Below are 26588 nucleotides of genomic sequence, written 5' to 3'. Positions count from 1 at the left end.
CTTCAAAGCCTCAGTAGAAGTAGTAATCATGTAAAACAGCGGGTGCACGTCTGTTCCATCTGATCAGAGACAATAAGTCATAGTTTGTGTTCATCAGGAGCCAGAGCAACTCTTCACAGACATGTTTGTAAAACCAGTTAGCAGCTCAGTGAACACGGCCGCCACATCTATTCCTCCTCACGCCTTCCTCTGATTACGGATGCTAATCTGTTCAGTTCATCCATCTGTCCCTCTCTCTGCTGCCGCCTGGATTCAATTACACCAAGCATGCGCCTCGCTCTGTTGTCCCCGTCCTCTCTGTTTCTTCTTCCTTCTCATCGTGTTCTGCTTCTTGTGTTGTTGTTTTTTGTTTTTTTGTTTTTTTTGTACTTCCCTTTCTTGTTTGGTTGTCTTTTATCTGGGGACGCTGCGCTCGTCTGGCCAAACATGAACAGAGAGACGAGGCGAGAGATAGAAATTAAAAGAAAAGAAATAACAACAGAAGGACTCAGAGACACAGAGGAAGAAAAGTGAAGGCTGAGTTATGAATTAATTTAACATGGAAATGGGCTCTTTAGAAAAAACTGTCCTGAACAGTGATGGAAGTTGCAGTGACGCAACTTTGAAAGACCACTGGTTAAATGTATTAAAATGTGTTTATAATTGTGTTGTTGAGCGACAAATATTTACAACATGCAATAAGAAGTTACAAGTCCGTTTGAAGTTAGTTGTTAATCAAATGCTGATAATTTTATAGTCATATTGTTAGCTGCTAGTCAAACCCTAAAAGAGCACGTTATTCCAGTGTGGCCGATAAACCTAAAACCAAAAGATTTACATTATGAGGAGTAAAACCAGTGATGCACTGGCAACCCGCCTAGGGTGTATGCCACCTCTCGCCATATGCGTGCTGGCTCCAATTCTTCTAAATGGCAAACAAACCTATATATTAATGATCAGCTATAATGCTTTTAATATTTCAGTGTGTTCAGCATGTATTCCATATTTTCATTTTTAGTCATAATTAGGGTAGCCAAAGAAAACTGGAATCATTAGCTATAGAAAATTTCCCAAAGCATCCTGCATTGGCAAGCTAGCATTTTTTTTCAGGGTAAGGTAGATTGTTTAACTTGCCTATGATCTGCTCTATGATTTTGCAAGGAACTGCAAAGAAGGTTCTTTGGTGTCCGGGTTGACAGATGAGTTCAGGCAGGAGTCTTTGTTAATTATGATGTTTGCAGATGACACTGTGATCTGTAGTGAGAGTAGGGAGCAGTTGGAAGAGAGCCTGGAGAGGTGGAGGTATGCTTTGGAGAGAAGAGGAATGAAAGCCAGTAGAAGTACAACAGAATACATGTGCGAGTGAGAGGGAGGCAGGTGGAACAGTAAAGCCTCAAGCACAATTAGCTGAGGTTAACAATCCAAAGCAAAAAACAGTGCACAAGAGAGGTGAAGACGAGAGTGCAGACAGTGTGGAGTGGATAGAGACGAGCGTCATGGGTGATTTGTGACAGAGGGAAGCTAGAGTGAAAGAGAATGTTTACAAGCTGGTAGTGCGACTGGTTGTATGTATGCAGGTGTCAGAAATGATGAAATGCTAAGGTTTTCACTGGGAGTGACCAGGATGCACAGGATTAGAAATAAGCAGACAGCTCAGGTTGTTGTTTTGGAGACAAAGTTAGAGCGGCAAGGTTGAGATGGTTTGGACATGTGCAGAAGAGTTGCAGTGGATGTATGGGACAAAGGATGCTTTGTTCATATGGGGGTATTTGTCCAGGCCACGACTTAAAAAGTCCAAAACTAGGATTCCAGTATAACCATCTCTGAGCTATAATCATCTGTCTGGAAATATGCTATATAAATAAATTTGAACCTTGAACCACTCTCTGAATGTAGATTGCTTACAAGCAGTTTAACTTCTATTTTGGCTTTAATTCAGTAAAAAAGAAAAACTAACAGACCATTTCTTATTGGGCTGCTTGTGTGTCTAACACTTCATATTCACAAGGTTTAAGCTTCTTCCTCCTCAGGTTTTAGTTGTTACAAAAAGAAAAGAAGAGATCCAGCACCCTGCTATGTTTGGCTAAAAAACAATGCAGGATAGGAGTGTTATAAGGTGCTGGACACTGTATTTGTTTAGTGACACCACTGTTGTCACTGAAAATGTCAGAAGAAGAGCCCGTTGGAAAATCTCATATTTGCTGTGTCTGTTTGTATTTGTTTTTGGCTTGTTTTGTTTTTTCTTTAACATGACTGGGACCAAAAGCTATGGATTTATCTGCTTCACATCTGCATGTGTGGCACACATGCAAGTACAGTTCTAACCCACCTCTGCTTTAATTTGTCACTCGTGATCTTTTGACATTTCTCTGTACTTCTTCTACTTCTTGCATTGTGCATTTCATCTAATTCCCCCATTACTTAGCACTTAGTTCAGGGGTGTCCGATAGACATGTCCTTGATCCAACACAGCTGATTTAAATGACCTCCTCAACATGTCTTGAGGTTCTCCAGAGGCCTGGTAATGAACTCATCATTTGATTCAGGTGTGTTGATGCAGGGTATCTAAAACCTGTAGGACACCGGCCCTTGAGGCCTGGAGTTGCCCACCCCTGACTTAGTTTCTCCTACACAAAGTGGTGGATCGGGCAGTTAACGATCTCCATTGACGTCGGTCAGTGGCGACTGCTTCGGCTTCGTCCCAGGTGTTGTCGACGGTTTTCAGATCATCCGGGCTCAGATCATCAGATCATCCTGGCAAGCCTGGATGAGAAAGGACGAGGGTTGGGCGTGGGGGTTAGCAACTCCACCCTGCAAAACCGACTGCTACGGAATCAGCAATGTATGGAATTCACTCATATTATACATTTTTAGATTTTAAGTTTAGTTATTTGCTGGCTTCATTTGCACTATTGTCCCTAATCAGGCTAAGCGGCAACACAAAGGCTCAATAAATAAGCCCAGGTTTACCATTCTAACAAGGTTCACATAACAGGTGGTGTTGGCAGCATGTAACCAGTTACAGTGGATAGTGGAGTAGCAGAAGAGTCTGAGGCTATGGTTCTCCCCTGTGTGATTGTTGGGGTTTCTTTCTATTACTGTAGGATCTTTCCTTACAATATAAAGTGCTTCTTGGTGACTGTAATTGAATTGAAAAAAGGTGCAGTGTCTACCCCATGTAAGAGATGAGTTGCTACCCAAGTGGAGGAGTTAAAGTATCTCGGGGTTTGTCCAAGAGTGAGGGGACAGACAGATTGATGCCAGTGCTGGAGTGGTCTGTTGTGGTGAAGAGACTTCCTAGTCTCTTCACCACAACAGACCACTCCAGCACTGGCATCAAGCAGAGGTGTCGATTTACAGATCGATCGATGTTCCTACCCACACCTATGTCCATGAGCTGTGGGAACTGCCTGAAAGAATTAGACTGGAGATATAAACAGTAGAAATGACTTTCCTCTGAAGGCTGTCTGGGCTCGGCCTTAGAGATAGAGTGCAGAGCTTGGTAATTCTGGAGGGGCTGAGTAGAGATGCTAGGAGTCAGCTGAGATGATATGGGCATCTGCTCCTGGACCCCTCTTAGGTGAGATGAGTCAGGCATGACTTGTAGCAAGAGGAGCTCCCTGAGGCATCCGCAAAACATGCTGGAGAGATTGCGTCTCATCATCTAACTCCCGTTTCATCATATAAATAGTACGATCATAAATGACGCAGGTGTCACAGGTTTAAGACACTGGAAGATGTCGCTGCATTTACAATTGTTTGTTCTGTAAAGTAAATACACAGTAATGCATAATAGGGTTGCACAGTTAATTGAATTCTCATTTCAGTGATTGACATGATTTTGGCTTCCCACAATTAAATGAAAATGATTGAACAATATTAAAAATGCATGCTCTGCCAATACAACACAAAAGAAAAATACACTTGATTTACTTGTGGCCAACTAGCCCAATCTATAAAACTTTACTCTAAAAGGCATTTAGCTTGTCCACATGGGCAGCAGCAAATTTCCACTTGAAGGTGTCAGTTTTAGATTAGGGGTTTCTTTCTCGATCAGCACCCTCTCAAGTCCAAGGCAATGTGAAGCTTGCTTCAAAAAAAATCAGTTCAAAGAAATCATTAAAAGCCCCAAATTACCATGACATTCATGCCCCTGATTATTGTACATTTCTGACCACAACTGTAACAATTAATGATTTTGCAATATTAGGGCTCATAGAGCAATGAAGTGGCTTTAAAGCTTCTGAAAGAAAAAAAGTGAAGTGAAGTTGTTCCTAAAAATCTATATTTCTTATTGATGTCTGTCAAGGAAAGACAAAAACTTTAAATGGTCTTTAAAACATTGACCCTGCCACTACCTGCATAGGGGGCCCATAAGATTTTCTGAGTATGTATATGTCTTTAAAACAGACCTGATTTGTCAGGTAGGCAGTGTTTTGGTGGGGGTTGACCTCTTAGGTGTGCAGCACTAATTATTATGCCGATGTAACCCAGTAACCAGTAACCCCCTTTCCAAAATTCCAAAAACCTGAAGTTGACTGAATTGTGGAGTTACCCTAAGCCCCAAATCCTGCTTCACAGTAGCAGGCTCAGGACTAACACAAGAACTAAACTGTCACTCTCTTTCTCTCTGCAGTCTCCTGACTTTGGCTTGTTTTGCCCTTGTTTTCTGTCTTTCTCCTCCCTTTTGGGCTTTCCAGCAGGAGTCACGTCTCTCTCTGTCTCTGGAAGTAATTATGCAGGTTGCAGATACAGACAATTGCCTATTATCTCTGCGTTGTGTATGCGTGTGTCATTGTGACCTCCGACCTCAGTCAGAACAAAGACGAGCTGTCAGTCTCATCATCCGTATCAGGGAAAACAAATTGTCTGTTCATTTACCCTCCACCTCAGACTCCACGTCTTCCCTCCTTTCCTCAACCCTATTGTCTCTATACTTTGTGGACAATGGTATGCGGACACTTGAATGTGTCATTATGTAAAACATGAGAGGCAGACACGCTGATCATTAATGCACTGCTCTCTCCAGCACATGAGGGTTCCTGTCACTGGTACCTAACCAAAATATACAGATCTGCCTTCAAACTTTTGACCTTTTTTGTTGCTTTGTAATCGTTCATCTTCTTTTTTGTCTTTGTTTCACAACCATTCTGTCTTCCCTTTCCCCCCCGTCTTTTCATAGGTAGATCAGCTCCCAAAAGAGAAAGTGGAAAAGCTAAATACAGCTTAGAAAAGCCTTAGTGCTATCACAGGGAGATCACTGAGAAAGAAGAGGAGGGAGGAGGAGTGAGGAAGATGAAACGAGGGGTTGAGGGATATCTCAGAGGAGGAAATACAGGGAGTCAAAAGAGACCAGGAGAGACAAAGCTAGAACTGAGGTGTCTCAAGGCTATTAGAGCACTGTTTGATTTGAGCTCACTGTCCTGATAAGACTGTCAAAATAAAAGTATCTTTTTTTTATCACTGTAGTGAAAAAGGAGAGGAAATGTGGGGAGGATGCACTGGGGGAGAAAAGGAAAGGAAATGGAGAAAGTGAGGTGAGGAGGAGGAGGAGAAGTGGAGGTGTGTTACAGATTATATATGAAAAAAACTTTGGTTCCCAGGCTTTAAACAATGTGGAAATTGAGGAAATCTACTGTTACACACACGAACACACAAACTTTGTAAAGCTTTGTAAAAAACTGTACAGGAATCTGACTGAATCCTTCTTCATTGCTTCCTCTTCCTCAATTTCGTCTCTACCTTGTTCTTCAGATCATTTTCCTTCCTCAGCACAGACAGTACAGCTCCTATCTTCCACTCTCACTCATTTTCCTCCTCTTTCTTCTCCTTTCCACTGTTGTCTCGTCCTCTTTTTCCTCTCCGTCTTTACTCCCAACTTCGTAGTCTTCATCATCTCCTTCCCTCTTCCTCCCTTCATTTCTTTTTGTCCTCTGCCTTTACCTCCTCTATCTCCTCTTTTTTCGCCTTGCTTCTTTATCTCTCCCACCTCCTCCTCGTCTTCACTCCCCATACTTGTCTTCTTTCAAACCTCTCCCCTCTGATTTCTTAAGCCCTCTTTTCCTATCTTCTTTTTCCAACCAGTATCTCCGCTCTTCTCTTCCTCCACATTTTTAAAAAATCACTTCCTATTTCTGCCCCTGCTTCTTTCCTTCTGTCCTTCCTTCTTTCCTTCCTCATCCCCCTTCTTCGCCCTTTCGCTGCCTGTTCTCCATTCCCCTGTTGCACCTCCTCCACTTTCATATACCAAACTGTTATCGCTTGGACTTTTCTTCCTGACACAATTTGTCAAATCCTGCCTGATAGAAAACACATTCTATTCATAAGGCGAGTCTCGCCTCCTGCCTTTCCCTCCTCCACCTCTTCCTCCCCTCCTCTCCCTCCTGACACTAGCAATTCAATTACAGCCATGGAGGCGATAGTGAGCCGGAGAGGCAGGAATATGACAGGACAGTTACAGAGTGTTTACACAATTAAACTTTTCTTTGACAATAGTCTCTCCCTGTGATGAATACCTAGCTCGCTTGTGCTTTCCGTGTGTGTGTGTGTGTGACCCCATATTTAGATTATTCCTGCTCTTATATATGTATATACTGTGTTCGGAAGAAAGTGCACTGCGGCACATCCTTCATGGTTGCCTGTCTGATCTCCCATGGGTCTGCTCTGCCTTGTGGTTCAGTGTTTCCCAGAGAATTAGATTGCATTTATGGCTTCAGTGTGGGCAGTGGCACACACATCCATTTCTATGTGTATGAATCGAAGCAAGCCCACAGTATCTTAGATAAGTAAATAATGTACTTTTTATAACAATGATGAAGAGATGCACCTCTTCCGGCTGCTCCATTTAGGATTCGCCACAGGGAATCATCTGCCTACATCTCACCCGATCCCTGCCATCCTTGTCTGTCCCACCGACCGTCTGCATGTCCTCCTTCATGACATGCATGAATCTCCTCTGTGGTCTTTCTGTGGTCTGCAGATCGCTTCAGCCTTTCCTCTCTAACTGTCAATTCTGGTCACTCCTAATGAAACTCTTACAACCTGTCACCTCTCCTGCCTTTTTATAATTGCCAACACAACCCTACATTATAGCAGGTCTCTTTACTCACAAATCACCCCTAACACTTGTCTCCAACCACTTCCGCTTTGCCTACACTCTCTTCTTCCTTACTTCGCTCTGTCTGTTGCTTTGGATAGCTGACCTCAGCTATTTTGCTTCTCTCCAGAGCATACCTCCACCTCCAGGCTCTCTTCCACCTGGTCCTTACTCTCAATACAGATCACAGTGTCCCTGTGAGCATCATGGTCCACTGACACTCTTGCCTGACCTCACTTGTCAACTCCTCCATCACCACTGCAAACAAGAGGGGGCTCAGAGACTATCCCACCCCCACCTTGAACCCGTCTGTCACCTCACCACTGTCTTGCTGTTTTGATGCAAGTCTTGCATCATCCTCACAAATCTTACCCATTACTTCAAGATATGGCTGATTAGTCACGCAGAATCAGTTACAGTACCATCCATCCATCCATCTTCATCCGCTTTATCCGAGGCCGGGTCGCGGGGGCAGCAGCCTAAGCAAAGAGGCCCCGACCTCCCTCTCCCCAGCCACCTCCTCCAGCTTATCCGGGGGAACACCAAGGCGTTCCCAGGCCAGCCGAGAGATATAATCTCTCCAGCGTGTCCTGGGTCTGCCCCGGGGCCTCCTCCCGGTGGGACATGCCCGGAACACCTCACCCAGGAGGCGCCCAGGGGGCATCCTTGTCAGATGCCCGAACCACCTCAGCTGGCTCCTTTCGATGTGGAGCAGCAGCGGCTCTACTCTGAGCCCCTCCCGGATGGCCGAACTTCTCACCCTATCTCTAAGGGAGAGGCCAGCCACCCTTCGGAGGAAGCTCATTTCTGCCGCTTGTATCCGCGATCTCGTTCTTTCGGTCACTACCCACAGCTCGTGGCCATAGGTGAGGGTAGGGACGTAGATCGACCGGTAAATTGAGAGCTTCGCTTTTACACTCAGCTCCCTCTTCACCACGACGGACCAGTGCAGCGTCTGCATTACTGCAGCTGCAGCCCCAATCCGTCTGTCGATCTCCGGCTCCCTTCTCCCATCACTCGCGAACAAGACCAGTACCAGTAGAAGGTTTTTACAACTTAACATGTTGCGCCTCTTCTGTTAAAGTACACAGGACACTAAAAGTTCTGTCCAGTGTTTTCTAAGCTGATTTTCAATACTGTATGTATGTATTTCTCATAGAACTTCCCTATGATCATTCCCTAACTCTTCCTAGTATCTCAAATTGAAAGTATCAATCACCTCTGGCCTGATCCACTTTTTCTTTCTGCCATTTTGTTTTCTCAACACTGGAAACATCAGAGCCTTTGAGATGTCTTTTAAGCACACTTCTGCTTCCCTGTCAGTCTGATTAATTTGTTGTGAGCTTCTCTTTTCAGCCACTTAAAGTTGCTAAATGACTCATTAATGTGCTACATGTGTCTGCCTTATCTGCTGTTTTACACGCCTCTTGTTAAATTAGTGTGTTTTCCTCACTCTTCCTTTAGTTTGTCGTAGCGGCGCTTTGCTGTGGCTGCAGCGGCAGCTGGTGGAGGTTGCAGTGACCTTGCTGTAGCTTGCTTTGTCTCGCCCCACGCTCCTCTGTCACGTTAGCTAGTTATCAGTCGGACACAACGGGCTCCCTGAACCAGGCAACGTTATTAGAGTGTCTGACAATGATACCCTGTCCCACTGAGACTTCCCAGCAATTGCACACACACACACACACACACACACACACACACTGGTGGAAAGAAACCCTCAGCACTCTGGGTATTGTCCACAGATCACAGGCGTAGGTGAGTTGTTCTTTTTAATTAATCATTTGTCCTTCAAACGAGGGAAAGTTTCAGTGCCGTAGATAATTAGGTCCCAGAGTCGGGCGGCGGCAGAGCCGGTAGCCACCTGCTGCCTTTGTAGCGCTAATCTTTGTCTTGTAGGAGCGTCGTCCCCGAAGACGCCATGGCTACGCACGCCGAATGAGCAGAATGAGAAAACACCTCTGAATCCCCACATGATCCTGCTCCTCCTCCTCTTCTCTCTTCTTTTTATTCTGTTTGTCTTTTTTTCCCCTCTCTGCGTTCTTTCAGACTCCCTCCACTCTTCCTCCTCTTCTTTCCTGTAATCTTTTACTTGTTCTTATTCCCTCCACTCCTCCTCTTCCTTTCACTTCTTTTACAACAGAACTTACCCCTCCTCCTCTTCCTCCTCCTCCAGATCATCTCTTCCTCTTTTCATCCTGTTATTCTTTTCTCCCAGTTCTCTACTCTCACAGCTTCCTCCTTTTCCATCTCGTCTTCTTCTCCTGTTGTTGCTCCCTACACTGTCCATCCTCTTTATACCTTCCATTGCGGTACAACTTATTCTCTCTTGACTTCCTCTTTCCTCCTTTCCATCCTTTCATCTGATATTTCGTCTACTTTTACACCTATTTCCTTAATTTCCTTCTCCTCTTATTCCTCCTCCATTTCCTTTCCATCTGTTTATATTTTCTTGCTCACACTTCCCCTACTTTTTCCTTGCTTTATGCCTAAATTTGTGCTTCTTTTCTTTTCCTCCACGCTGTCTCTTTTTTGTGCTAATTTTCAAGTTTTCCTTCTTTTTTCTGTCATCCTCATTTTTTTTCATACCCTTGCTCCCATTTCCTATGCTCTTTTTTCTCATTCTTTTTTTTGCTATTATTTCTCTATTTTGACTCTTAAACTCTCCTTCTGTTTTTCCTTTTTTATCATTTCTGTTGCTCCTGCTCAGAGCCCCTTTGTTCCCTGCTCTTTCTTGATGCTTCTTTACGATTCATCGTCTCTTCACCACCCTCCTCCTCTCCTCCTTTTTTCTCTCTTAGACCCACTGCTCCTCCTTCTGTCTTCTTGTTCTTTTTATATTTTTCTTTCTACTCCAGTCGTCTTCCTGTTCTTCATCATGTGGATTACTTTTCTCTTCTCTCTCCTCGCCTTTCTTCCTTCTCTTGCTGTTTCAGTTCTTCCTTCACTTCATTCATGCAGAAATTGTTTAATTGCAAACAAGCACACAACCTGTGTGTGTGTGTGTGTGTGTGTGTGTGTGTGCGTGTGTGTGCGTGTGTGTGTGTGTGTGTCAAAATGAAAAGAGGTGTGTATGACAGTGAATGTGATATCTCAAGTGAGTGAGTATGTGTATGCATGCAGAAACTAATCCCATTAATTCAAAGAGAATAACAAAGACAGAAGGGGGGTGGGGGGGAGTGGGGGGGTCCAGCTCCCCTGTCATTTGTCTGTCCTCTCTCTCTTCCATTCCCTCTCTCCCTCCATCATCATTATTCTCCGTCAGATCGGCTGCTGTTTTCCTTTAGGAGCGACTGGTGGTGGGATGGAAGAGAAGAAGAGGGAGGGGGTGAAGATGAAGATTTGTAGCTCCTCCTGGGAAGCTTCATGTCCTTTCCTTTCCCTCCTTCTTCTTCTTCTCCTTTTCCTCCTTCCCCTTTTGATTCCCCTTTTCCCTCAGATATCCCTGCCTATTTTTCACTTTGTCCTTTTTCCATTCCTGTTACATTTCACTTTGTTCTTACTTCATTCTTTCTCCCACTTCTTTTCTAAACCTTCCCTTTACCCAAATCTCATCGCCTTCACTTCATTTCATTTCTTTTTTCCTCCCTCTGCCTCTTTTCTCTTTCTCTTCCTTCCTTCCTCCCCTTCCATCTCCTGCTCTCTCCACATCTTTTGCTTTTGCTCCACTTGTTTAGAATTGTTTGTTTTCATTTTCATCTCTGGATCAAGTGAGCAGTGTGCACACCTATGTTTGTGAATGTGATAACTCAAGAAGGAAGTGATGTAGGAGAGTCAAGTTAATACCATTGTTGTATCTACTCAGATGAGTTTGAATGTCAGTGATTTTCACCTGAAGGTCAAGGTCACGTTTTTTGAAAATCTTCTGATGGGTAGCATGAGTGGTTGTCAGTATTTTTATTCCATGCTTCATCTTCTTTCCTTTTTCTATCAAGGTTTTTCTTAAATGTCTTCTTTTCTTTCTGTCTACCTGTTTCACATTCAAATTTGTATTTCTCTTATTTTTCCCTTACTTCCTCCTTTATTTTCTCCAGTCTTTCCACCCCCATGCTTTCCCTCTCTCCTTTTTTCCCTCACTCCCTTTTTCTCTCATTCACCCCCTCCCCCCCTCCCTCCTGTCTTCCTCTCTTCAAGGACGTTTATATTATAAAGGATGAATTTGCATATTAATTCATTTCTTTCAATTTTTTCAGATTAGACGTTGTCAACACATATCAGTGCTGATCAAACTGCCACATCCACCAGAGACCTGACTGTGTGCATGCATAAGCGTGCGTAGTTGTGCGTGTGTGTGTGTGTGTGTGTGTGTGTGTGTGTGTGTGTGTGTTAGGGGAGTTGCCTCCTGAAACAAAGAAAAATAAAGACCTGCAACAGAGGGAAAAGCAAGTAGCCTTTTAGTGCTCACCAACCTGAACAACTGTGTTGAGACATCATAAAAGGATTTACATGTTGGAAGGAAATGTTCCGGTTCTGCGTCGTGCTAAAGTTGCAGGAAGCGGCGTTGGTGGATGTAAGCTGCAGGATAACATGTTGATCGCTGTCTGTGGTTAAATTGTGCTTTCACATTACCTTAAATGTTCACAAGCAAATAGAAAACAAATAACCCAGTATGTTTGGAATTACAAATATGGACTTGGATTAGCTTTTTTTAATAAGATAAGATAAGATAACCTTTATTAGTCCCACACGTGGGAAATTTGTTTTGTCACAGCAGGAAGTGGACAGATTTGATGAAAGCTGTAGGAAATTAGCCAGCACAAGAGTTATCTTATCTTACACGTCTAAAGGATGTGTGCTATAGTTTTGAGTTTTGGTTCACTTTCTTTTTCTTGTTTTACGTTTCTCATCGATCAGTCTGTGTTTTGTTTTTTTGCCCTTTGTCAGCCCCTTCTTTCACTTGTTTACTTTCTCTGACTGACCGCTTGTGTTTGAATCAAATTTGGATTTTGTGACTTTAGCTTGTCTTCCCATTTGAGTCTCTTCTTCCAAGTGAACGATCGCAATTTGATTGTGATGATTAATCGTACCCTGTGCTGCTCTTTGAGAATTTCTGATGGAGGATGGGGCAAAAAAATTGCACATGACTTTCCCACTCTTTTTTAAAATTCTTACTGTGTTTAGGAGCAACGTAATCCCTGACTGAGTTACACAGAGATGCACAGTGTTGTGTTTTTCAGTGAATGAAATAATGCATTCACAAACTGTGTATGAGTCAGCAGGAGGTGGTTGGGGCTACATGGAAATTCTACACAGGTTTTGACTCCAAAGTCTGTGGATTAGTTCAAAGAAAAATAATTTGGTGAGTCTGATTGAACTTACATGATCACAACCTTTCTGTAACCTTAACCAGCTTCAACTCTTGAAAATCTGAATACACTGTTACACATTCACAAGTACAGCCCTCCAGACACATCTGGGAATAATGCTACAACAATAACACTCCCATATTACCATGCTTAATTCCAAGTGAATTTTGACATTTTGTACACTTAAGCAACCTGGATTGTGTTCGTACTGAACACTGTTGGTCATCATGTTTAAGTGTAAGGGAACATTTCCTGGCTGTCTCTCCTCACATCGCTTCCTCTGATGGACGGAGAAGTTATGAATATGCAGCTGATTTCTGAAAGCTGACAGCTGCTGACAAATGAAGCATCTCACCTTACGTAAGCACTGCTACCTCCTGATTTGATGTAAGCTCACTGGCTGAACTTTGAAGGCTGCTGAAAAAAATTGACTTCTTGTGTGAGGATTTCATGTTCTGAAGGGCCAGGCTGCCACAGGCTGTTAACCTATCAGTTAGGAGTCGTCTGAGCAATTGTGTTAACTTTGCTAAAGGAAGCATCAAATTTCAGTCTTTCAACAATTACATGAGGCTTATTTTAATAGTTCTAATATCAGAAGATTGTAGTTTTCAAGCTGTTAACCTTAACCCTTTACTTTGCATCTAATCGCTGCGTCGTCCTCTTCTGATGTGTTTTGACATTTCCCCATTTGAGTGTCATGAGCTGCTTTGATTTGATTGACGGGTTGACTGCAGCTGTGATTGGCTGACTGGCTGAACTGACAGTATGAATGTGTTTATTTGTTTTACACCCATTAAAAAATGCTTCGCTTGTGTTTGAGCCCATTACAGTTTTCTGCGCTGTACACTTTTGGTGAACCATCATAAAGTAAACTAATCTTGCACTGTTTTCAGTTTCATTCCACCTGGACTTTAGGTTATTTAGGTTCAGTCTGATTAATAACTTGCATAATTACGTGTTCTATATTGGGATTTCTTACTTGAAATTATTCAAAAATGTACATACAATTAAATTGCATGTGTGTATATATAAATATATTTTTTATGAAAAGTCTGTTTTTCTGTATTTATTTTGTTTTACTGAACTAAAATGTTTTTGCACATGTAGGTTTAGTTTTTGGTTTTTGTTGACTTTAATTACCTTGGTGATTGTTATACATGCCCATACAGTAAAGACTTACAAGGAAGCAAGAAGACTTAAAACTAGCAGTTGATGGCATAACCTTACTGGAAGCATTTATTTAAGTTGTAAATCATATCCTTGTATGATGACTTTTTAAAAAATACCAAACAAAGAGGCTTCTTTAAAACTATTTCAACTTACCTGTTACATTTTAAGTGTTTTGTTTGACATTTGGAATATAGAACTAAATTAATCTTATAGAGCATTGTGTGATTTTTTTTCCATTCAGTTTATTTTGCATAATACACTCAGTTTTTGTATTGTCTGTTTTTGTCGCAGTCGAATCCAGCAGTCCCAGTCTTCTGGCTCCTGATAACTCCCTGGAACGGTCCTTCTTCATCCGGATGAAATCTACACTCACAAAGAGAGGCGTGCACATCAAGTCCTCGGGATATAAGGTCAGAACAATGTATTGCAAAAATAAGTTGAATTCTAAAACTGGAACTGTGGAGAAGGGGAAAAAGAAAAGTCACTATGAATTTTTTTATAAAAACCTCTTGTGTTTAAGCTGAAAGTCAATCTTTCTTCAATCACATATTAATTATTTGATTTAAACTGTGTGCACCCAGGCAAAATTACAAAAACCATCTAACAAATTATGGAGCTGCTGCTAAATTTTTGAAAGACTGGATTTTCTAACATGCGTATGATCATCTCCCTTCATCTGCTTGAGGACAAATCAACTCATTACTGTTTTTAATCTGTGATTCACGTGGAAATTTATAATGTAATGAAAAAATAGGTACTTTGCATGCTTATGTGTCTCCTTTTCTATATACAGTAGTTTGAAAAGTGTTTGCCTTCATCATGCCTCCTATTTTTTGTTTGTCACACTTAAATGTTTCAGATCATTAAACAAATTTAAATATTTGACAAAGATAACACAAGTAAACACAAAATGCAGTTTCTAAAGTGTTTATTATTAGGGGAACAAAACCCAAACCTACATGGCCATGTGCAAAAAAAAGGAATTGCTCCCTAAACCAATAAGTCTTTTACATCGCTGTGGAGGGTTGTCAAGGTCATGCCACAGCATCTCAATCGGATTCAGTTTAGGACTTTGACTAGGCCACTCCAAAGTCTTCAGTTTGAACCCAAGTGCACTTCAGTTTGAGGTCACGAACAGATCGCCGGACATTCTCCTTCAGGATGTTTTGGTAGACAGCAGAATTCAAGGTTCCACTTACCACAGCAAGTCTTCCAGGTCCTGAGGCAGCAAAACAGCCCCAGACCATCACAATAGCACCACCATATTTTACTGTTGACATGATGTTCCTTTTCAAAAATGTTCTGTTAGTTTTATGACAGATGTAACGGGACACACACCGTCCAAAAAGTTCAACTCTTGTCTCGTCTGTCCATAGACTCTTTTCCCAAAGGTCTTGGGGATCATTAAGATGTTTTTATGCAAACGTGAGATGAGCCTTTATCTTCCTTTTGCTTAGCAGTAAGCAGTCTTGGAACTTCGCCATGGATGCCATTTTGCCCAGTTTCTTTCTTATGGTGGGGTCATGAACCTTAAATGAGGCAAGTGAGGCCTGCAGTTCTTGGGATGTTGTTCTGGGGTCTTTTATGACCTCTTGGATGAGTCGTCATTGAACTTGGGTTAATTTTGTTCACCACTGTTCCATGTTTTTATCGTTTGACTTTCACTGTGGTTTGCTGGAGTCCCACAGCTTTAGAAATGGCCTTATAACCTTTTCCAGATTGAGAATCTCAGCTACTTATTTTATTATAATTTGGTCCTGAATTTCCTTGGATCGCGATATGCTGTCTGTCTTTTGGTCTACTTTTTCTGGGTGCTATTTAGGTTTTTTACAGGGCCATTTAGGTTTGGATTTCTTTTCTTTTCCCCCTTAATAATAAACACCTTCATTAAGAAACTGCATTTTTTGTTTACTTGTGGTATCTTTGTCTAATATTTACATTTATTTGGTGATTTGAAACATTGAACTTTGATAAACATATAAAAAAATAGAAACTCAGGAAGGGGGGAAACACTTTTCATGCCATTGTGTATGTTTGTCTGTCAGCTGCTGCCTTTACCGGTCATCTTCCTGCATCTGTATCTCACCCTAGCATCCTCTCTAAGACAGCAATGCTCTGCATGTCCTCCGTGTACTCCATCCATAAATCTTCTGCATGACTTCTGCTCTTTGCATCATCACTCTTAAATCTGTCTCCCTCTCATTCACACGTGTATTCTATCTTGCTTCTACTGACTTTCATTCCTCTTCTCTCCAGAGTATACCTTTACCTCTCCAGGCTTTCTTCCCCTTACTGTCTACTCTGACTCATATCACAAAGTCATCTGCATAGACAATAGTCCATGAAGACTCCCATCTATCACCACTGCAAACAAGAACAGGCTTAGAACAGATTCCTGTTATCTCTCTGCACGCCCTATACCATCCTCAAATACTTCTGTGCCACTTTTGACTTGCAGTACCACACTTCCTGTCTTGGAACCCTATCAGGTGTCTCTAAACCCACAAAGAAACACAGCATGTCTTTTGTCCTGTTTTCCTTCTCTCACCCCAACCGGCCGTGTCAGACAGCTGCCCCTCCCTGTGCCTGGTTCTGCCGGAGGTTTCTTCCTGTTAAAAGGGAGTTTTTCTTTCCCACTGTTGCCAAAGTGCTCATAGGGAGTCATATGATTGTTAGGTTTTTCTCTGTATGTATTATTGTGGGGTTTACCTTACAATTTAAAGCGCCTTGAGGCGACTGTTGTTGTGATTTGGGCAGTGTATAAATAAAATTGAATTGAACTGAACTCCTTCTAACCTCGTCCATACTTCTCCATCAACAATCTCAAAGCAAGCATCGTATTTGTACTGCTCTTTTATCAACATGAAGCCATACTGGTAGTAATTGTCAACTCTCTTCTAAACCTAGCTTCATCACCTTTATCTGTCTGTAGTTACTACAGCTCTTCACAACAATTCTTGAAATTCAGTTTCAGTACACTTTTCTCGATTCCTGTGGCGTTATTTCACTCTCCTACATTGTGTTAAATAATATGGCTAAAAAGTCCACTGACCTTGTCATCTGATCTGAATGAAGTGAACTTAACAGAACTGGGCTTTCAGTTCACACTTCTGAGACTAAAAATTTATGTGGAAAAAAATGTTAGATGAAAGTGACACTAGAACTTTGGCTGTCTATTACAGTGAAGGACTTGTCTGTTTTTCTTCCGCTTTTGCAGTTACAGTAACCTTGGTTTGATCTTGTTCCCATGCTTAGGTTTGTGATTTTTTTCTGCATAAAGAAAATATGCATGTATAGGTGTAACATCAGGACTCTAAGCTCTGCGACCGTCTCGCTATTCACAGATCGAGAAGCCGGATTAAAGGGAATTCTTTGGGCTGCCTTGTTTGTGCGTGAATGTGTGTGTATGTGAGGTCACTCGTGGTTTATCCCTGACTAATACATTCAATTCTCCTCAGGAATGATGGCAGACAGCAGAGGAAAGACAGAGGAAAAGCTGTCAAAGACAAAACAAAATCACTAAAAGAACTTACAGATTTCATTAATACATTGTTTGAACCATGAATGGAATAGAGACTCAATTCAAACACTAGCATTATCAAAAATATAGCACAGGAAGTATGTTTACTTTGCTTTTTCAGCTTTTGTGTGAAACAACAAGTTTTTGTGTGGACCAGTTTGTGTTTTTGTTTATGAGCCGGGACACATAACCACAGGACACATATTTTATGTGGTCCTTACTTTGGAGGACACACATGGAAATGGTTCTTTGATAGCTCAAACTTGTTTGAGAGTTTTTGGTAAGTTTGGATGTTGGCCATTTGGGCATTTATTTATGATGATAGATGAAGATAAGAAAGAAGTGCCAGTATCCTCATAAAGATTTACATAAAGTTTACTAGCATAATAATTGGGAGACCTAAACAGACTGGTACTTATATAGTACGTTTCTAGTCTATTTGAGCACTCAAAGCACTTTCCATTTACACACATTTAAACAAGCACATTTTAACTTCACCCACTCCAATAGATAGCTTGAGGGGAACTCGGAGTTCAGTATCTTGCTAAAGGATGCTTCAACACGCAGACAAGAGGAGTAGGTGATTGAAGAGCCGGCCTTCCACTTTGTAGAGGAAGTGCTTTACCTCCTGAGCTACAGCCACCCAATGAGAATAGAGCACATTTGTATTTTAGTAGAGACTACGATACAAAACAGATATTCACATATGTATTTTTTCAATTTTATTTAGCCTTTATTTATATAGGTAGTCCCACTGAGACTCAGTGTCTCATTTATAAGTGAAACCTGTTCCAGACAAGCAGATAAACATAATCATATATTAGTACAGACATTTGCACTTACATACACATAATGACACTGGTATAATTTTTGTCCACCTCTAAATTGGACATCAAGTTTGAGCTGACCAGCATACAGGTTATTAGTGCTTCATAGTTATCATCTAGACAAAGTCTGAGCTGATGTCTTTCTTTAGCTTCTTCGAGGCCAAAAGTTGCATTATCATACATCCTGATTCTCAATAAAAAGAAAGAAATGTAGGTGAATGCTTGTTTTCATATGAAAAAGTTCTCTGACTTTCCTTTACTTGTTTTTTCCCCTTCAGGTGATCCACGTCACAGGGCGCCTGCGGATCAGGATGGCTCTGACGCACAGCCGCTCAGTGCCCAATCAGATCATGGGGATGGTGGCGGTGGCTCACGCTCTCCCGCCGCCAACAATCAACGAGGTTCGCATCGACTGCCAAATGTTCGTGACCCGAGTCAACATGGACCTAAAGATTGTCTACTGTGAGAACAGGTAGAGCAGAAAAACTGAGTTTTTTTGTTTTGTTTTTGTCATCTGTTGAAAAAGAGTGCACAATAGTTTTTATGAAAAGAACGCAACAAAAAAACAACATATAGGTCTTTAGCTATAATTTTCGTTCTTAATTTTGTTAGTCTTATTGTATAAAATGCTTTTTAGTTTATATTTAATACACTGATTAACTTATTATGGGTTACATATAGTTTATACATCACACAAATGAATGAAAACTTTTTGAGAAGACATGTTTTTATAATAATATCTAGTCCCGACCATGTCTTAGTAACACTTCAAGAAACGTGACATGAACAGCAAATGACATATTACACTATCATGATTTATTGGACAAAAAGAAATGATTAAAAAATGAATAAATTAATTAATAACATGCCCAATAACCCAGTTTAAATCTCAGCTGTACTTATTGCTGAATGTGCTGCAGAAGTAAACACTAGCTGTCTTTAACACTGTCCACTGAGTGACTGGAAACAGTTTCATTTGTTTCAAGTCAAAGTTTAGAACTTGTTTACTGTTTTGGGCAAGTTTTCTGAAAATCTTGTGATTTCGATAACTTGAGAAGAAGACGGGTTTTGAAATTGATACTAGAAGGTTGAGGGGTAGCACTGAAAGTTGCCAGTGTTTAAACTTGAGTGTAAGTGAATGACACTAAAAACATTCTCGGTCAATATGACACAAATTTCTTATTCCACTTTCCACTCAACTTTGCTCTTAGGTATTTTACACAGTGTGACTTTGGGGTGAATTTGGTGAGACTTCAATGTTTTTCACTTGTTGATTATCTTTCTTTTAATACAACTTCAAATTGCTTGGAATGGCCCTGAAATTTCCCAGATTGATGGGCAGCAATTGTTTCTTTAAGATAATTATAGATGTCTTTCCTCCTTGACATTGTGTTAACATATACCTGAATGCTCCTGATGAGCAAACTACCAAAATGTCAGCTTTTATAGAGGCAGTCACAGATTCTGATGATCAGTTAATGATGTACTGACTTATATCACCTTATATTACACACACATTGTGTGTACATAATATTTCGGCTGATACATATGAACATAGTATTGCTGAGTAAATGATATGTTTAAGGACATTTTAAAAGAGTTTTTAATCTACAAAATTATCTGTTCATCTTAGTTTATTTTGATTGGACATTTTAGAGTGCTCCACTTATATTGTGATTAAATATCACAAGAAATTATACCAAAAAATCTGACTACCGACTACTTCTGCATTCATCTTTCACACCTGCTGTTCAAGAAGAAAAGTTGCCTTCCCTGTCAGAGCATCTTATTCATGAGAACCCTGACCCAATCCTCCCCGGTTTAACAGTGAAATACGTCTCTGATGGATCTATCTCCTTTGCTCTGTCCAGATAAAGCAGATAGGTATCAGGATCTCATGCAGGAGTTAACCGGCCAACCAAGGAGATTCATATCAGCCAAAAAAAAACCCTTCATGTTTTATTATAGAAAGAGAGGAGGGGAAAATGATAGTAGGCAGATTGCTTTATTGGTGGGTGGAAAAAGGGACACAATGCGAGGCAGATGATGATATTCAGTGCGCAGCGACAGAAAGCGTCTCTGTGGTGAACAGGCAAGTGTCGCTCCCATTACAGCCCCATTTTGAGGATGAGTTTCTAAGAGAATGAGAAAATGGGAGGATGGGTTTTTCTAAAGAACAGAGTGTGCTGTTATCTGCCTGCCAGACATTAGTCCTCCCACCGCCCACTCGCTGTCACTATGAAACTGGGGAAATTGTTCTGTCTATCCTGTGGCAAATTTGTTCAAATTAAAGCTTTTTAAAGCTCACATGTGTTACCTGTACAATAGACAGACCGCTTCAGTCTCTGTTGTTGGGTTTATTAGCTTTTTTTGCCTCCCCTGAATCAGACTTCGTAATCATCGAATACCAGAACTGCAGAAAGAAAATTGTCTCAGTGTGACAAGCTATGTATTTCAAAGTTTCACAACATTTCCACTTCCATGCAGCTTATTGTGGTGGGATATGGATGCAAGATTATCATTCAAAGCAAAGCAACAAAACAGAACATGGGGAAGTGGATATTCTTTCATCAGCAATTCCACTTATAAAGGAGCAAATATAATCTTTGTTATTGATTATCAGAATTAGAATCTTTCTTCAATTTTTGCTGACCGCTGGCAAATAGATACGGTGGCCCCGAGGTGCCATTTTAGAACATTTCAGAAACATATCAACAAAATTGAAAAGACAACAACGTTCTGTAAAGCACGAAGAAATCTCGAAAACTCAGCAGCACTTCAGAAATCTTAACAACAGTTCAGAAACCAAAGTGAGATGTCAGAAAACACAACATTTTGGAAAATGTTAAACGAATGCAACTGAATAACATGACCAGCGTGTGGTGTTTTCTTGAAAGTGGCGTAAAAAACAAATGATGACCAAAAAGTTTAGAACTTTCAAAGAAGTGAAACCTGTGAAGCTTCATTTAAGTGAAATTTAAAAAAAAATCAAAATCATGGGGCCTTTTAGACATGTATTTGTGTATTACACATACAGTTGAGCTTCCACTAGGGGTGGCTGTAGATCAGGAGGTATAGCAGATGATCTACTAACTGGAAGGTTATTGGTCCGATTCCTGGCTGCTCCAGTCTGCAAGGCCAAAGTATCCTGAACCTTAAGTTGCTCTCTGAATGTGAATGCTCGAGTGCTCAAGTAGACTGGAAAAGTGCTAAAGAAGAGCCAGTCCATTTACCATTTACCACTTTGGAAGTGTACTCTTTGTTTCAGAATCAGTGACTACATGGACCTGACATCAGTGGACATTGTGGGGAAGAGGTGCTACCAGTTTATTCATGCTGAAGATGTGGAGGGGATCAGACAGAGTCACCTTGACTGTGAGTATTGGAACCACCTGACTGAGTGCTGTTCTCTGATTGGGCAAAAGAATTTTTTCCTTAGTAACTTTGGAACTAGCAGTTTATAAGCCAGCTTTTCAGCAATTTTTGCCTACAGGTTAAACACTAGTTTAATGTACTTTACCTCTAATCCAGTGAATCTGTACATTTGTTTCATAGCAGTCATACTGCTAGATTTCCCTCTTCAAAGTTTAAAACCACTTATAGAGAATCCCTGCTCTCCTGTATCTTTGAAAAGTTTTCGTACAGCAGCAACTCTGCAATCTTATTACCCTTGTCAGGAGGCATAATGCACCCTCTGACACACACCCAAGCAGAGGTTTGGTATCCATGTTTAGTGGCTGTCTGGATGATTTGCGGCGTGCTGTTTGTTGCTGCAGTCACATCTTTACAGTGGCGGTAAAAACTGAGGAGGCGTTCAGAGCAGCACAGCATTTCACGGTTTGTCTGAGGTAGTGAAGGCATTTAGGCAGAACGCCAAATAATAACAAGCGGCACAGCAAGGACGGCTGGCCTGATGGGAGTCGAACACAGGCAGCTACATTCAGATTCTGTCAAATATTGTCCACTGCGGCTGATTGCATTCAGATATAAGGCACAGATATTTCTCTGAAGACCCTTTTCTATTAACGTGGTTTGAAGGCTTAAAGCAGTGATTTGCGAACTGTATCAATAAAAGCTGTAAAAGCAATAAAATGCTAACTTTTCTGAGATTTGGTTTAAATTACTCAAACTGCTCAGAAAAGTCATGGAACCAACATTCTCAGAGATGTCGAATGACTATTGAATATGATGAAAACTGCCCTCAGAAGCTGGTTTTCATTAATACTCTGAAAGAACGAAATGTTTCTTCCACTGAAAACTCTACATCCAGATGAACAGAATCAACTTCCTGGGATTTCCTTACCTGGATAATTCAGTATGCATCAAGACAAAAAAAAACTCCAGACCAGTTTGTTTGCCAGTATCATTTTACTCATTGTGTATTACAATTTACATCTTATTAAGAATATAGGTCTAGGGCATGAAGTTGGTTGGCTCACTGGCCTTTTTGTCCCACTACATCTACACCTTAACCAAAGGAAGCTTTTTATTCTCTCTTCCTCCCCTCATTGGTGGCGGCAGATGAGCCTAGTTTCTTCCTGTTCGAAGGGCATTTTTCCTTTTCACTTTTGCTTGGGGTTTTCTCCAAGTGCCTTGAGGCATCTGTTGTTGGGATTTGGTGCTATATAAATAAAATTGCATTGACTTTAACTTAATCTATAAATTTATTGGCACTATGATGACTTTAATTATTTCCTATAATCTTTATTTGTCTGAAGATGCATTTAGTTCATCTCTGTTTGAGGCTGCAGTTTGTTTTCCTTCTTTTAGCCTGGCTGTGGCTCAGAAAGCAGAACAGGTCATCTACTAACCGCAAGGTTGGTAGTTTGATCTCTGACTGCTCCAGTCTGAGTTCCAAAGTATCACTGGGCAAGATATTGAACCCCATGTTGCTCATGATGTGTTCATCAGAGTGTGAATATTAGATGGAAAACACTTGTAGATGTAGAACAAAGTACTTGGGTGAATGAGACATACTAGAGTAAAATGGTACTATATAAGAAGCACTCCATTTGATTTGAATTAAATTTGGGTTTATGTTTGAGCTTGGTGTTAACGTTTGTTTAGGCTCTTTCACCTGTGAAGGTTTTGAAAATTGGAATATTACACTGGTGGAAATGTGTGGAAGGCCACTGTTGACGGCATACCACTAGAAAGGCTTCAGTGTTTTTATTCCTGGACAAAGGCCTGTGTAAAAATAAAGATATTGTCATTTATTTTAAATAGGGAGGGCCTTTGATTTTTTTTTTTTTTCATTTGAAGCCCATTTCTATTGGTTGTAGAAACAACAGACCAATCATAGTGCATTTAGTGGTATTAAGAAGGGGTCTCCTTGTTGCTGAACAGTGAAAGAAAATAAATCACACACACACAAATGGCAGTGTTTGATTTTAGTGTAGCTAGTGGTCTCCTGCTGGTTTGATTTTTTTACATGCACTCTGAAAACAGAGGGAACCATGATGCTGACTTTAAGGCTTTGCTGTCAGTGTTATGTTAAAAGAAATTATTTGATACTGTGTTGCAAATTATTCTATTAGTCTTAAAGGTCTGCTAACTTTCACTGGAAAGGAGGGCCCTTAAATGACCCTAACTGTACTTAGCTCATCATTTCTCTGCAAATAGAGATTTTTGCCGATCTCTTTAAGCTCTGACTCCCGACACCGGCCCTTACTGCTGTTGTGACACAAATGAAACATGTCACATAGCTCATCATCAAAAAAAAAAAAAAAGACAAGAAAATATACCAGCATGGAGCTCCCTGAAACTTTTTCAATTACCTTTTCCAAAAGTTCCTGAGCTCTGAACATCCAGAGTGGCAATCAGGAAGTGGCTCTATGGCGGCCTGGCGGGGTCAGGCAGAATAAGGGGAGGGGGGCAGGTTAGGATGTGTAAAACAAAAAAAAGGGGGAAGTATTGAGGGAGATTATTCCTCTCTGTCTGCAGTAAGGATGGGAGGTCAGGGAGGCAATCTGGCAGCCAACGGTTTAAATGACTTGGTTTTAGTTGAGCGTAGTCTAATACAGCACCTCCAGTCACCTCTGCTGTTCATTTTATTCTTCCTCTTTCAAAATTAATTTCCTCTGTGAAAGGGGGGCTTTCAGAAATAGATGGCTACAGGGCACTGAGGTTCTCCATGTCTTTTCTCTTTTTTTCCCCATCTTTTTTTCTTTCCATCCTCAACGTCAAATGGAGCGCGCTCAGATTGTTCTAAAATCAGCCTTTCTTTGGGGCGGTTTAATTCGGTGGCTTTATGAACTCGCTGCTGATTGTGTGGAAGCTGATTTCAGACAGGCAGGCTAATGATTCCTAACTTTTTTTTCTGCAGACATGGGGGAACTTTCTGGCTAATTGGATAGCGACAGAAATCGTTTGTGTGGACATCAAATGCATACACAAAAATAAAGAGTAACATCCAGTTTTATTTATATTGGCTTGGTTTTTCATCTTGATACCTTTAAATGTCAGATAATCATTTAATACAGTGATTTAGAGGCATGTTCTTTTATTTTTTGTATTCTTTGTGTTCTGGCCAATCAAAATGAGCTCTTTGCACTGGATGTTTGTGTCAAAGAAGAGCCAGACTAAATACTAGACATACCAGGCCTCCACCTTTATGTGCCTGTAGTCAAACTACATCCCCAATTCAGAATCTTCTCAGTTAAATCGTAACCGATCGTTGAATCATTCATCATTTTCAGTTGAGAAACAGACTTTCTGCACTTCAATTTTCCTGTTTTTGCGGAACAGCAGCAGCTCACACTCTCCGATTTTTTTTTGGGTGGGATTTCCACATCTGCTTCTGGTTACCCCATTGCAACATGAGTCAGATAGTTAGGGAATCGATCAAGGTATATTTTAGAGGGATAGCCTATTCTCTCAACAGGGATCTAAATTTTAAAAGGCTTCTTTTCAAGTGGAGGACGAAGCATGATCCCTCTCTGTGAAGAGGCGTCTCTCTCTAAGTCTCTATCATTACCTGCTGACAGCTGGTCTAAGCTCAGGTCAGATCTCAAAGTCAATCTGTCCTCGTTTCCACTCAGAGAACAGAGAGAAAGAGAAGGAAGAGATAAAGGGTGAACTTTCCTTTTCACAAAGAAAGGGGGGAAACGGAAAAGAGTGATTTGTCGGCACGAAAAGGAAAGAAATACTCAGCACAAGGGCTGGGATAGAAATTCATCTTTTCTCAAAGAAAAGGATAGAGATGGGAACTCGTGATTTACAGACAGAAAAAAAGGCAGGACAAAATGCTAATTTTCACACGGAGAGACAGGCTGACGAGCCGTTTCATGTCTTTTTCAAAAGGGGCAGGAAGAATGAGAAAAGAGGAAGGATGAAGATGGGATAATTCCCATGTTTTCACATAGTGAGAAGGATCACAAAATGCATTATAAGTAGCAAAAGAGAATTAAGGAAATAGAAGAAAGCGAGAAGAACTTTGCAAAGAAAGGAGAAATTAGAAGATGGTGTTGTAGTTTAACTGAGTGATAGGGAAAAATGTTCAGTTGGTTTTATAGAAGACAAGCACATCCATTACATGAAGGTGAAGATGTGTTAGAATCTATTGTGATCTGTGTTAGGCATCAAGTTGCTTAAAAAAAGAAGTGCTTTTGGAAAGTTCATGTTTTCATAATGACTGATGAACACAACACTAGTGTCACTCATTCTTGCATGTGCCTGACCTCTCTCATGAGTGACTAGGTGACATGATGTGTGTGCTCCAGTAAATCACAATACAGCTTGGCAGGATGGCAGGATGGCAGTGGTTCAGACAGCACAGCTACCCAGCGGTACTGCTCAAGGCAGTCCACATAAACGTTTGAAAGAGTTTTGAAAACAAAAGCAGAAAAGGTTCTGAAAGATTAAAAACTAACATCAGAACATATGTCACAGTGGCTGTGAATTTGATCTGAGACAGTTGGCCTAGAAGACAGAAATTTTAATGACTTATTTTGTATGAATTTCTGTTTTATTGGACAGTAATCCAAATTGAAAGATTTGGATTAATAATTGAATTTAAAAGAAAATTAGAGACAAAAAAGATTTCTAGGTCTTTTCTTAATATCATGTTTTAATCAAGTTTATGGGAATTAATCTCTTCACCCTCTTCAGCCGGTCATGGCTGATGGCTCCCTGAGCCTGGTTCTGCTGGAGGTTTCTTCCTGTTAAAAGGGAGTTTTTCCTCCCCACTCTCTCTCCAAGAGCTTGTCTTGACCTTGCACTGACCTTTGACCATTTAGCTTTGATTGATAGATTTTGGTGATGTGTCACAGCCTGCCAAAACTGTATTTGTTGGGTCAGTGCTGTTACATAGAAAAGGATATATAGGTTGACGATGTTACATCTAAGACAGAAAATTCTGGGATTTAATATTTCAAGGATTCATCATGACAAACTAGTCATCAATCATCATTGGCACATTTTAGACTGAGGGCGGTGGACAGCAAAAGAGTTTGTTACATATGTGGAATCTAAACATTTTGTACCAGGAAAGATTTAGTGCTACTTTCATTTATCATATTTTCTTTGCCATTATTTGTCTAACAATACGGTCTAACAATATTCTATGGACCGCAGACAGTAAGCAACACCGACAGTATTTAACTGGTGTACAAGTTACTTGCCTGCAACCATGTAAGCATTTTCATATGTTCAGGCATCCCAATTTTGACAAAGTTACTAACATCAGTACTACA

The 26588-nt window shown here is 40.8% G+C and overlaps 1 protein-coding gene across 4 annotated transcripts in view; it reads left to right on the top strand.

Moving 5' to 3' along the window:
- Nucleotides 1-26588, top strand: part of npas3 (neuronal PAS domain protein 3) — a 377381-nt gene that overhangs the window by 327635 nt on the left and 23158 nt on the right. For all 4 annotated transcript variants that reach the window (XM_084913933.1, XM_084913932.1, XM_084913934.1 and 1 more), the window contains 3 exons: nucleotides 13840-13958; nucleotides 18174-18367; nucleotides 21164-21270. In XM_084913933.1, the coding sequence (XP_084770059.1) occupies nucleotides 13840-13958; nucleotides 18174-18367; nucleotides 21164-21270 (420 nt within the window). The remainder of the gene's footprint in view (nucleotides 1-13839; nucleotides 13959-18173; nucleotides 18368-21163; nucleotides 21271-26588) is intronic.

The sequence above is a fragment of the Perissodus microlepis genome, chromosome 19 (assembly GCF_051167445.1).
Source record: "Perissodus microlepis isolate ML-2025 ecotype Zambia chromosome 19, ASM5116744v1, whole genome shotgun sequence".
NCBI classification, from domain to species: Eukaryota; Metazoa; Chordata; class Actinopteri; order Cichliformes; family Cichlidae; genus Perissodus; species Perissodus microlepis.
Note: the sequence above shows the minus strand (reverse complement) of the source record. Positions and strands in the feature narration are given on the sequence as shown.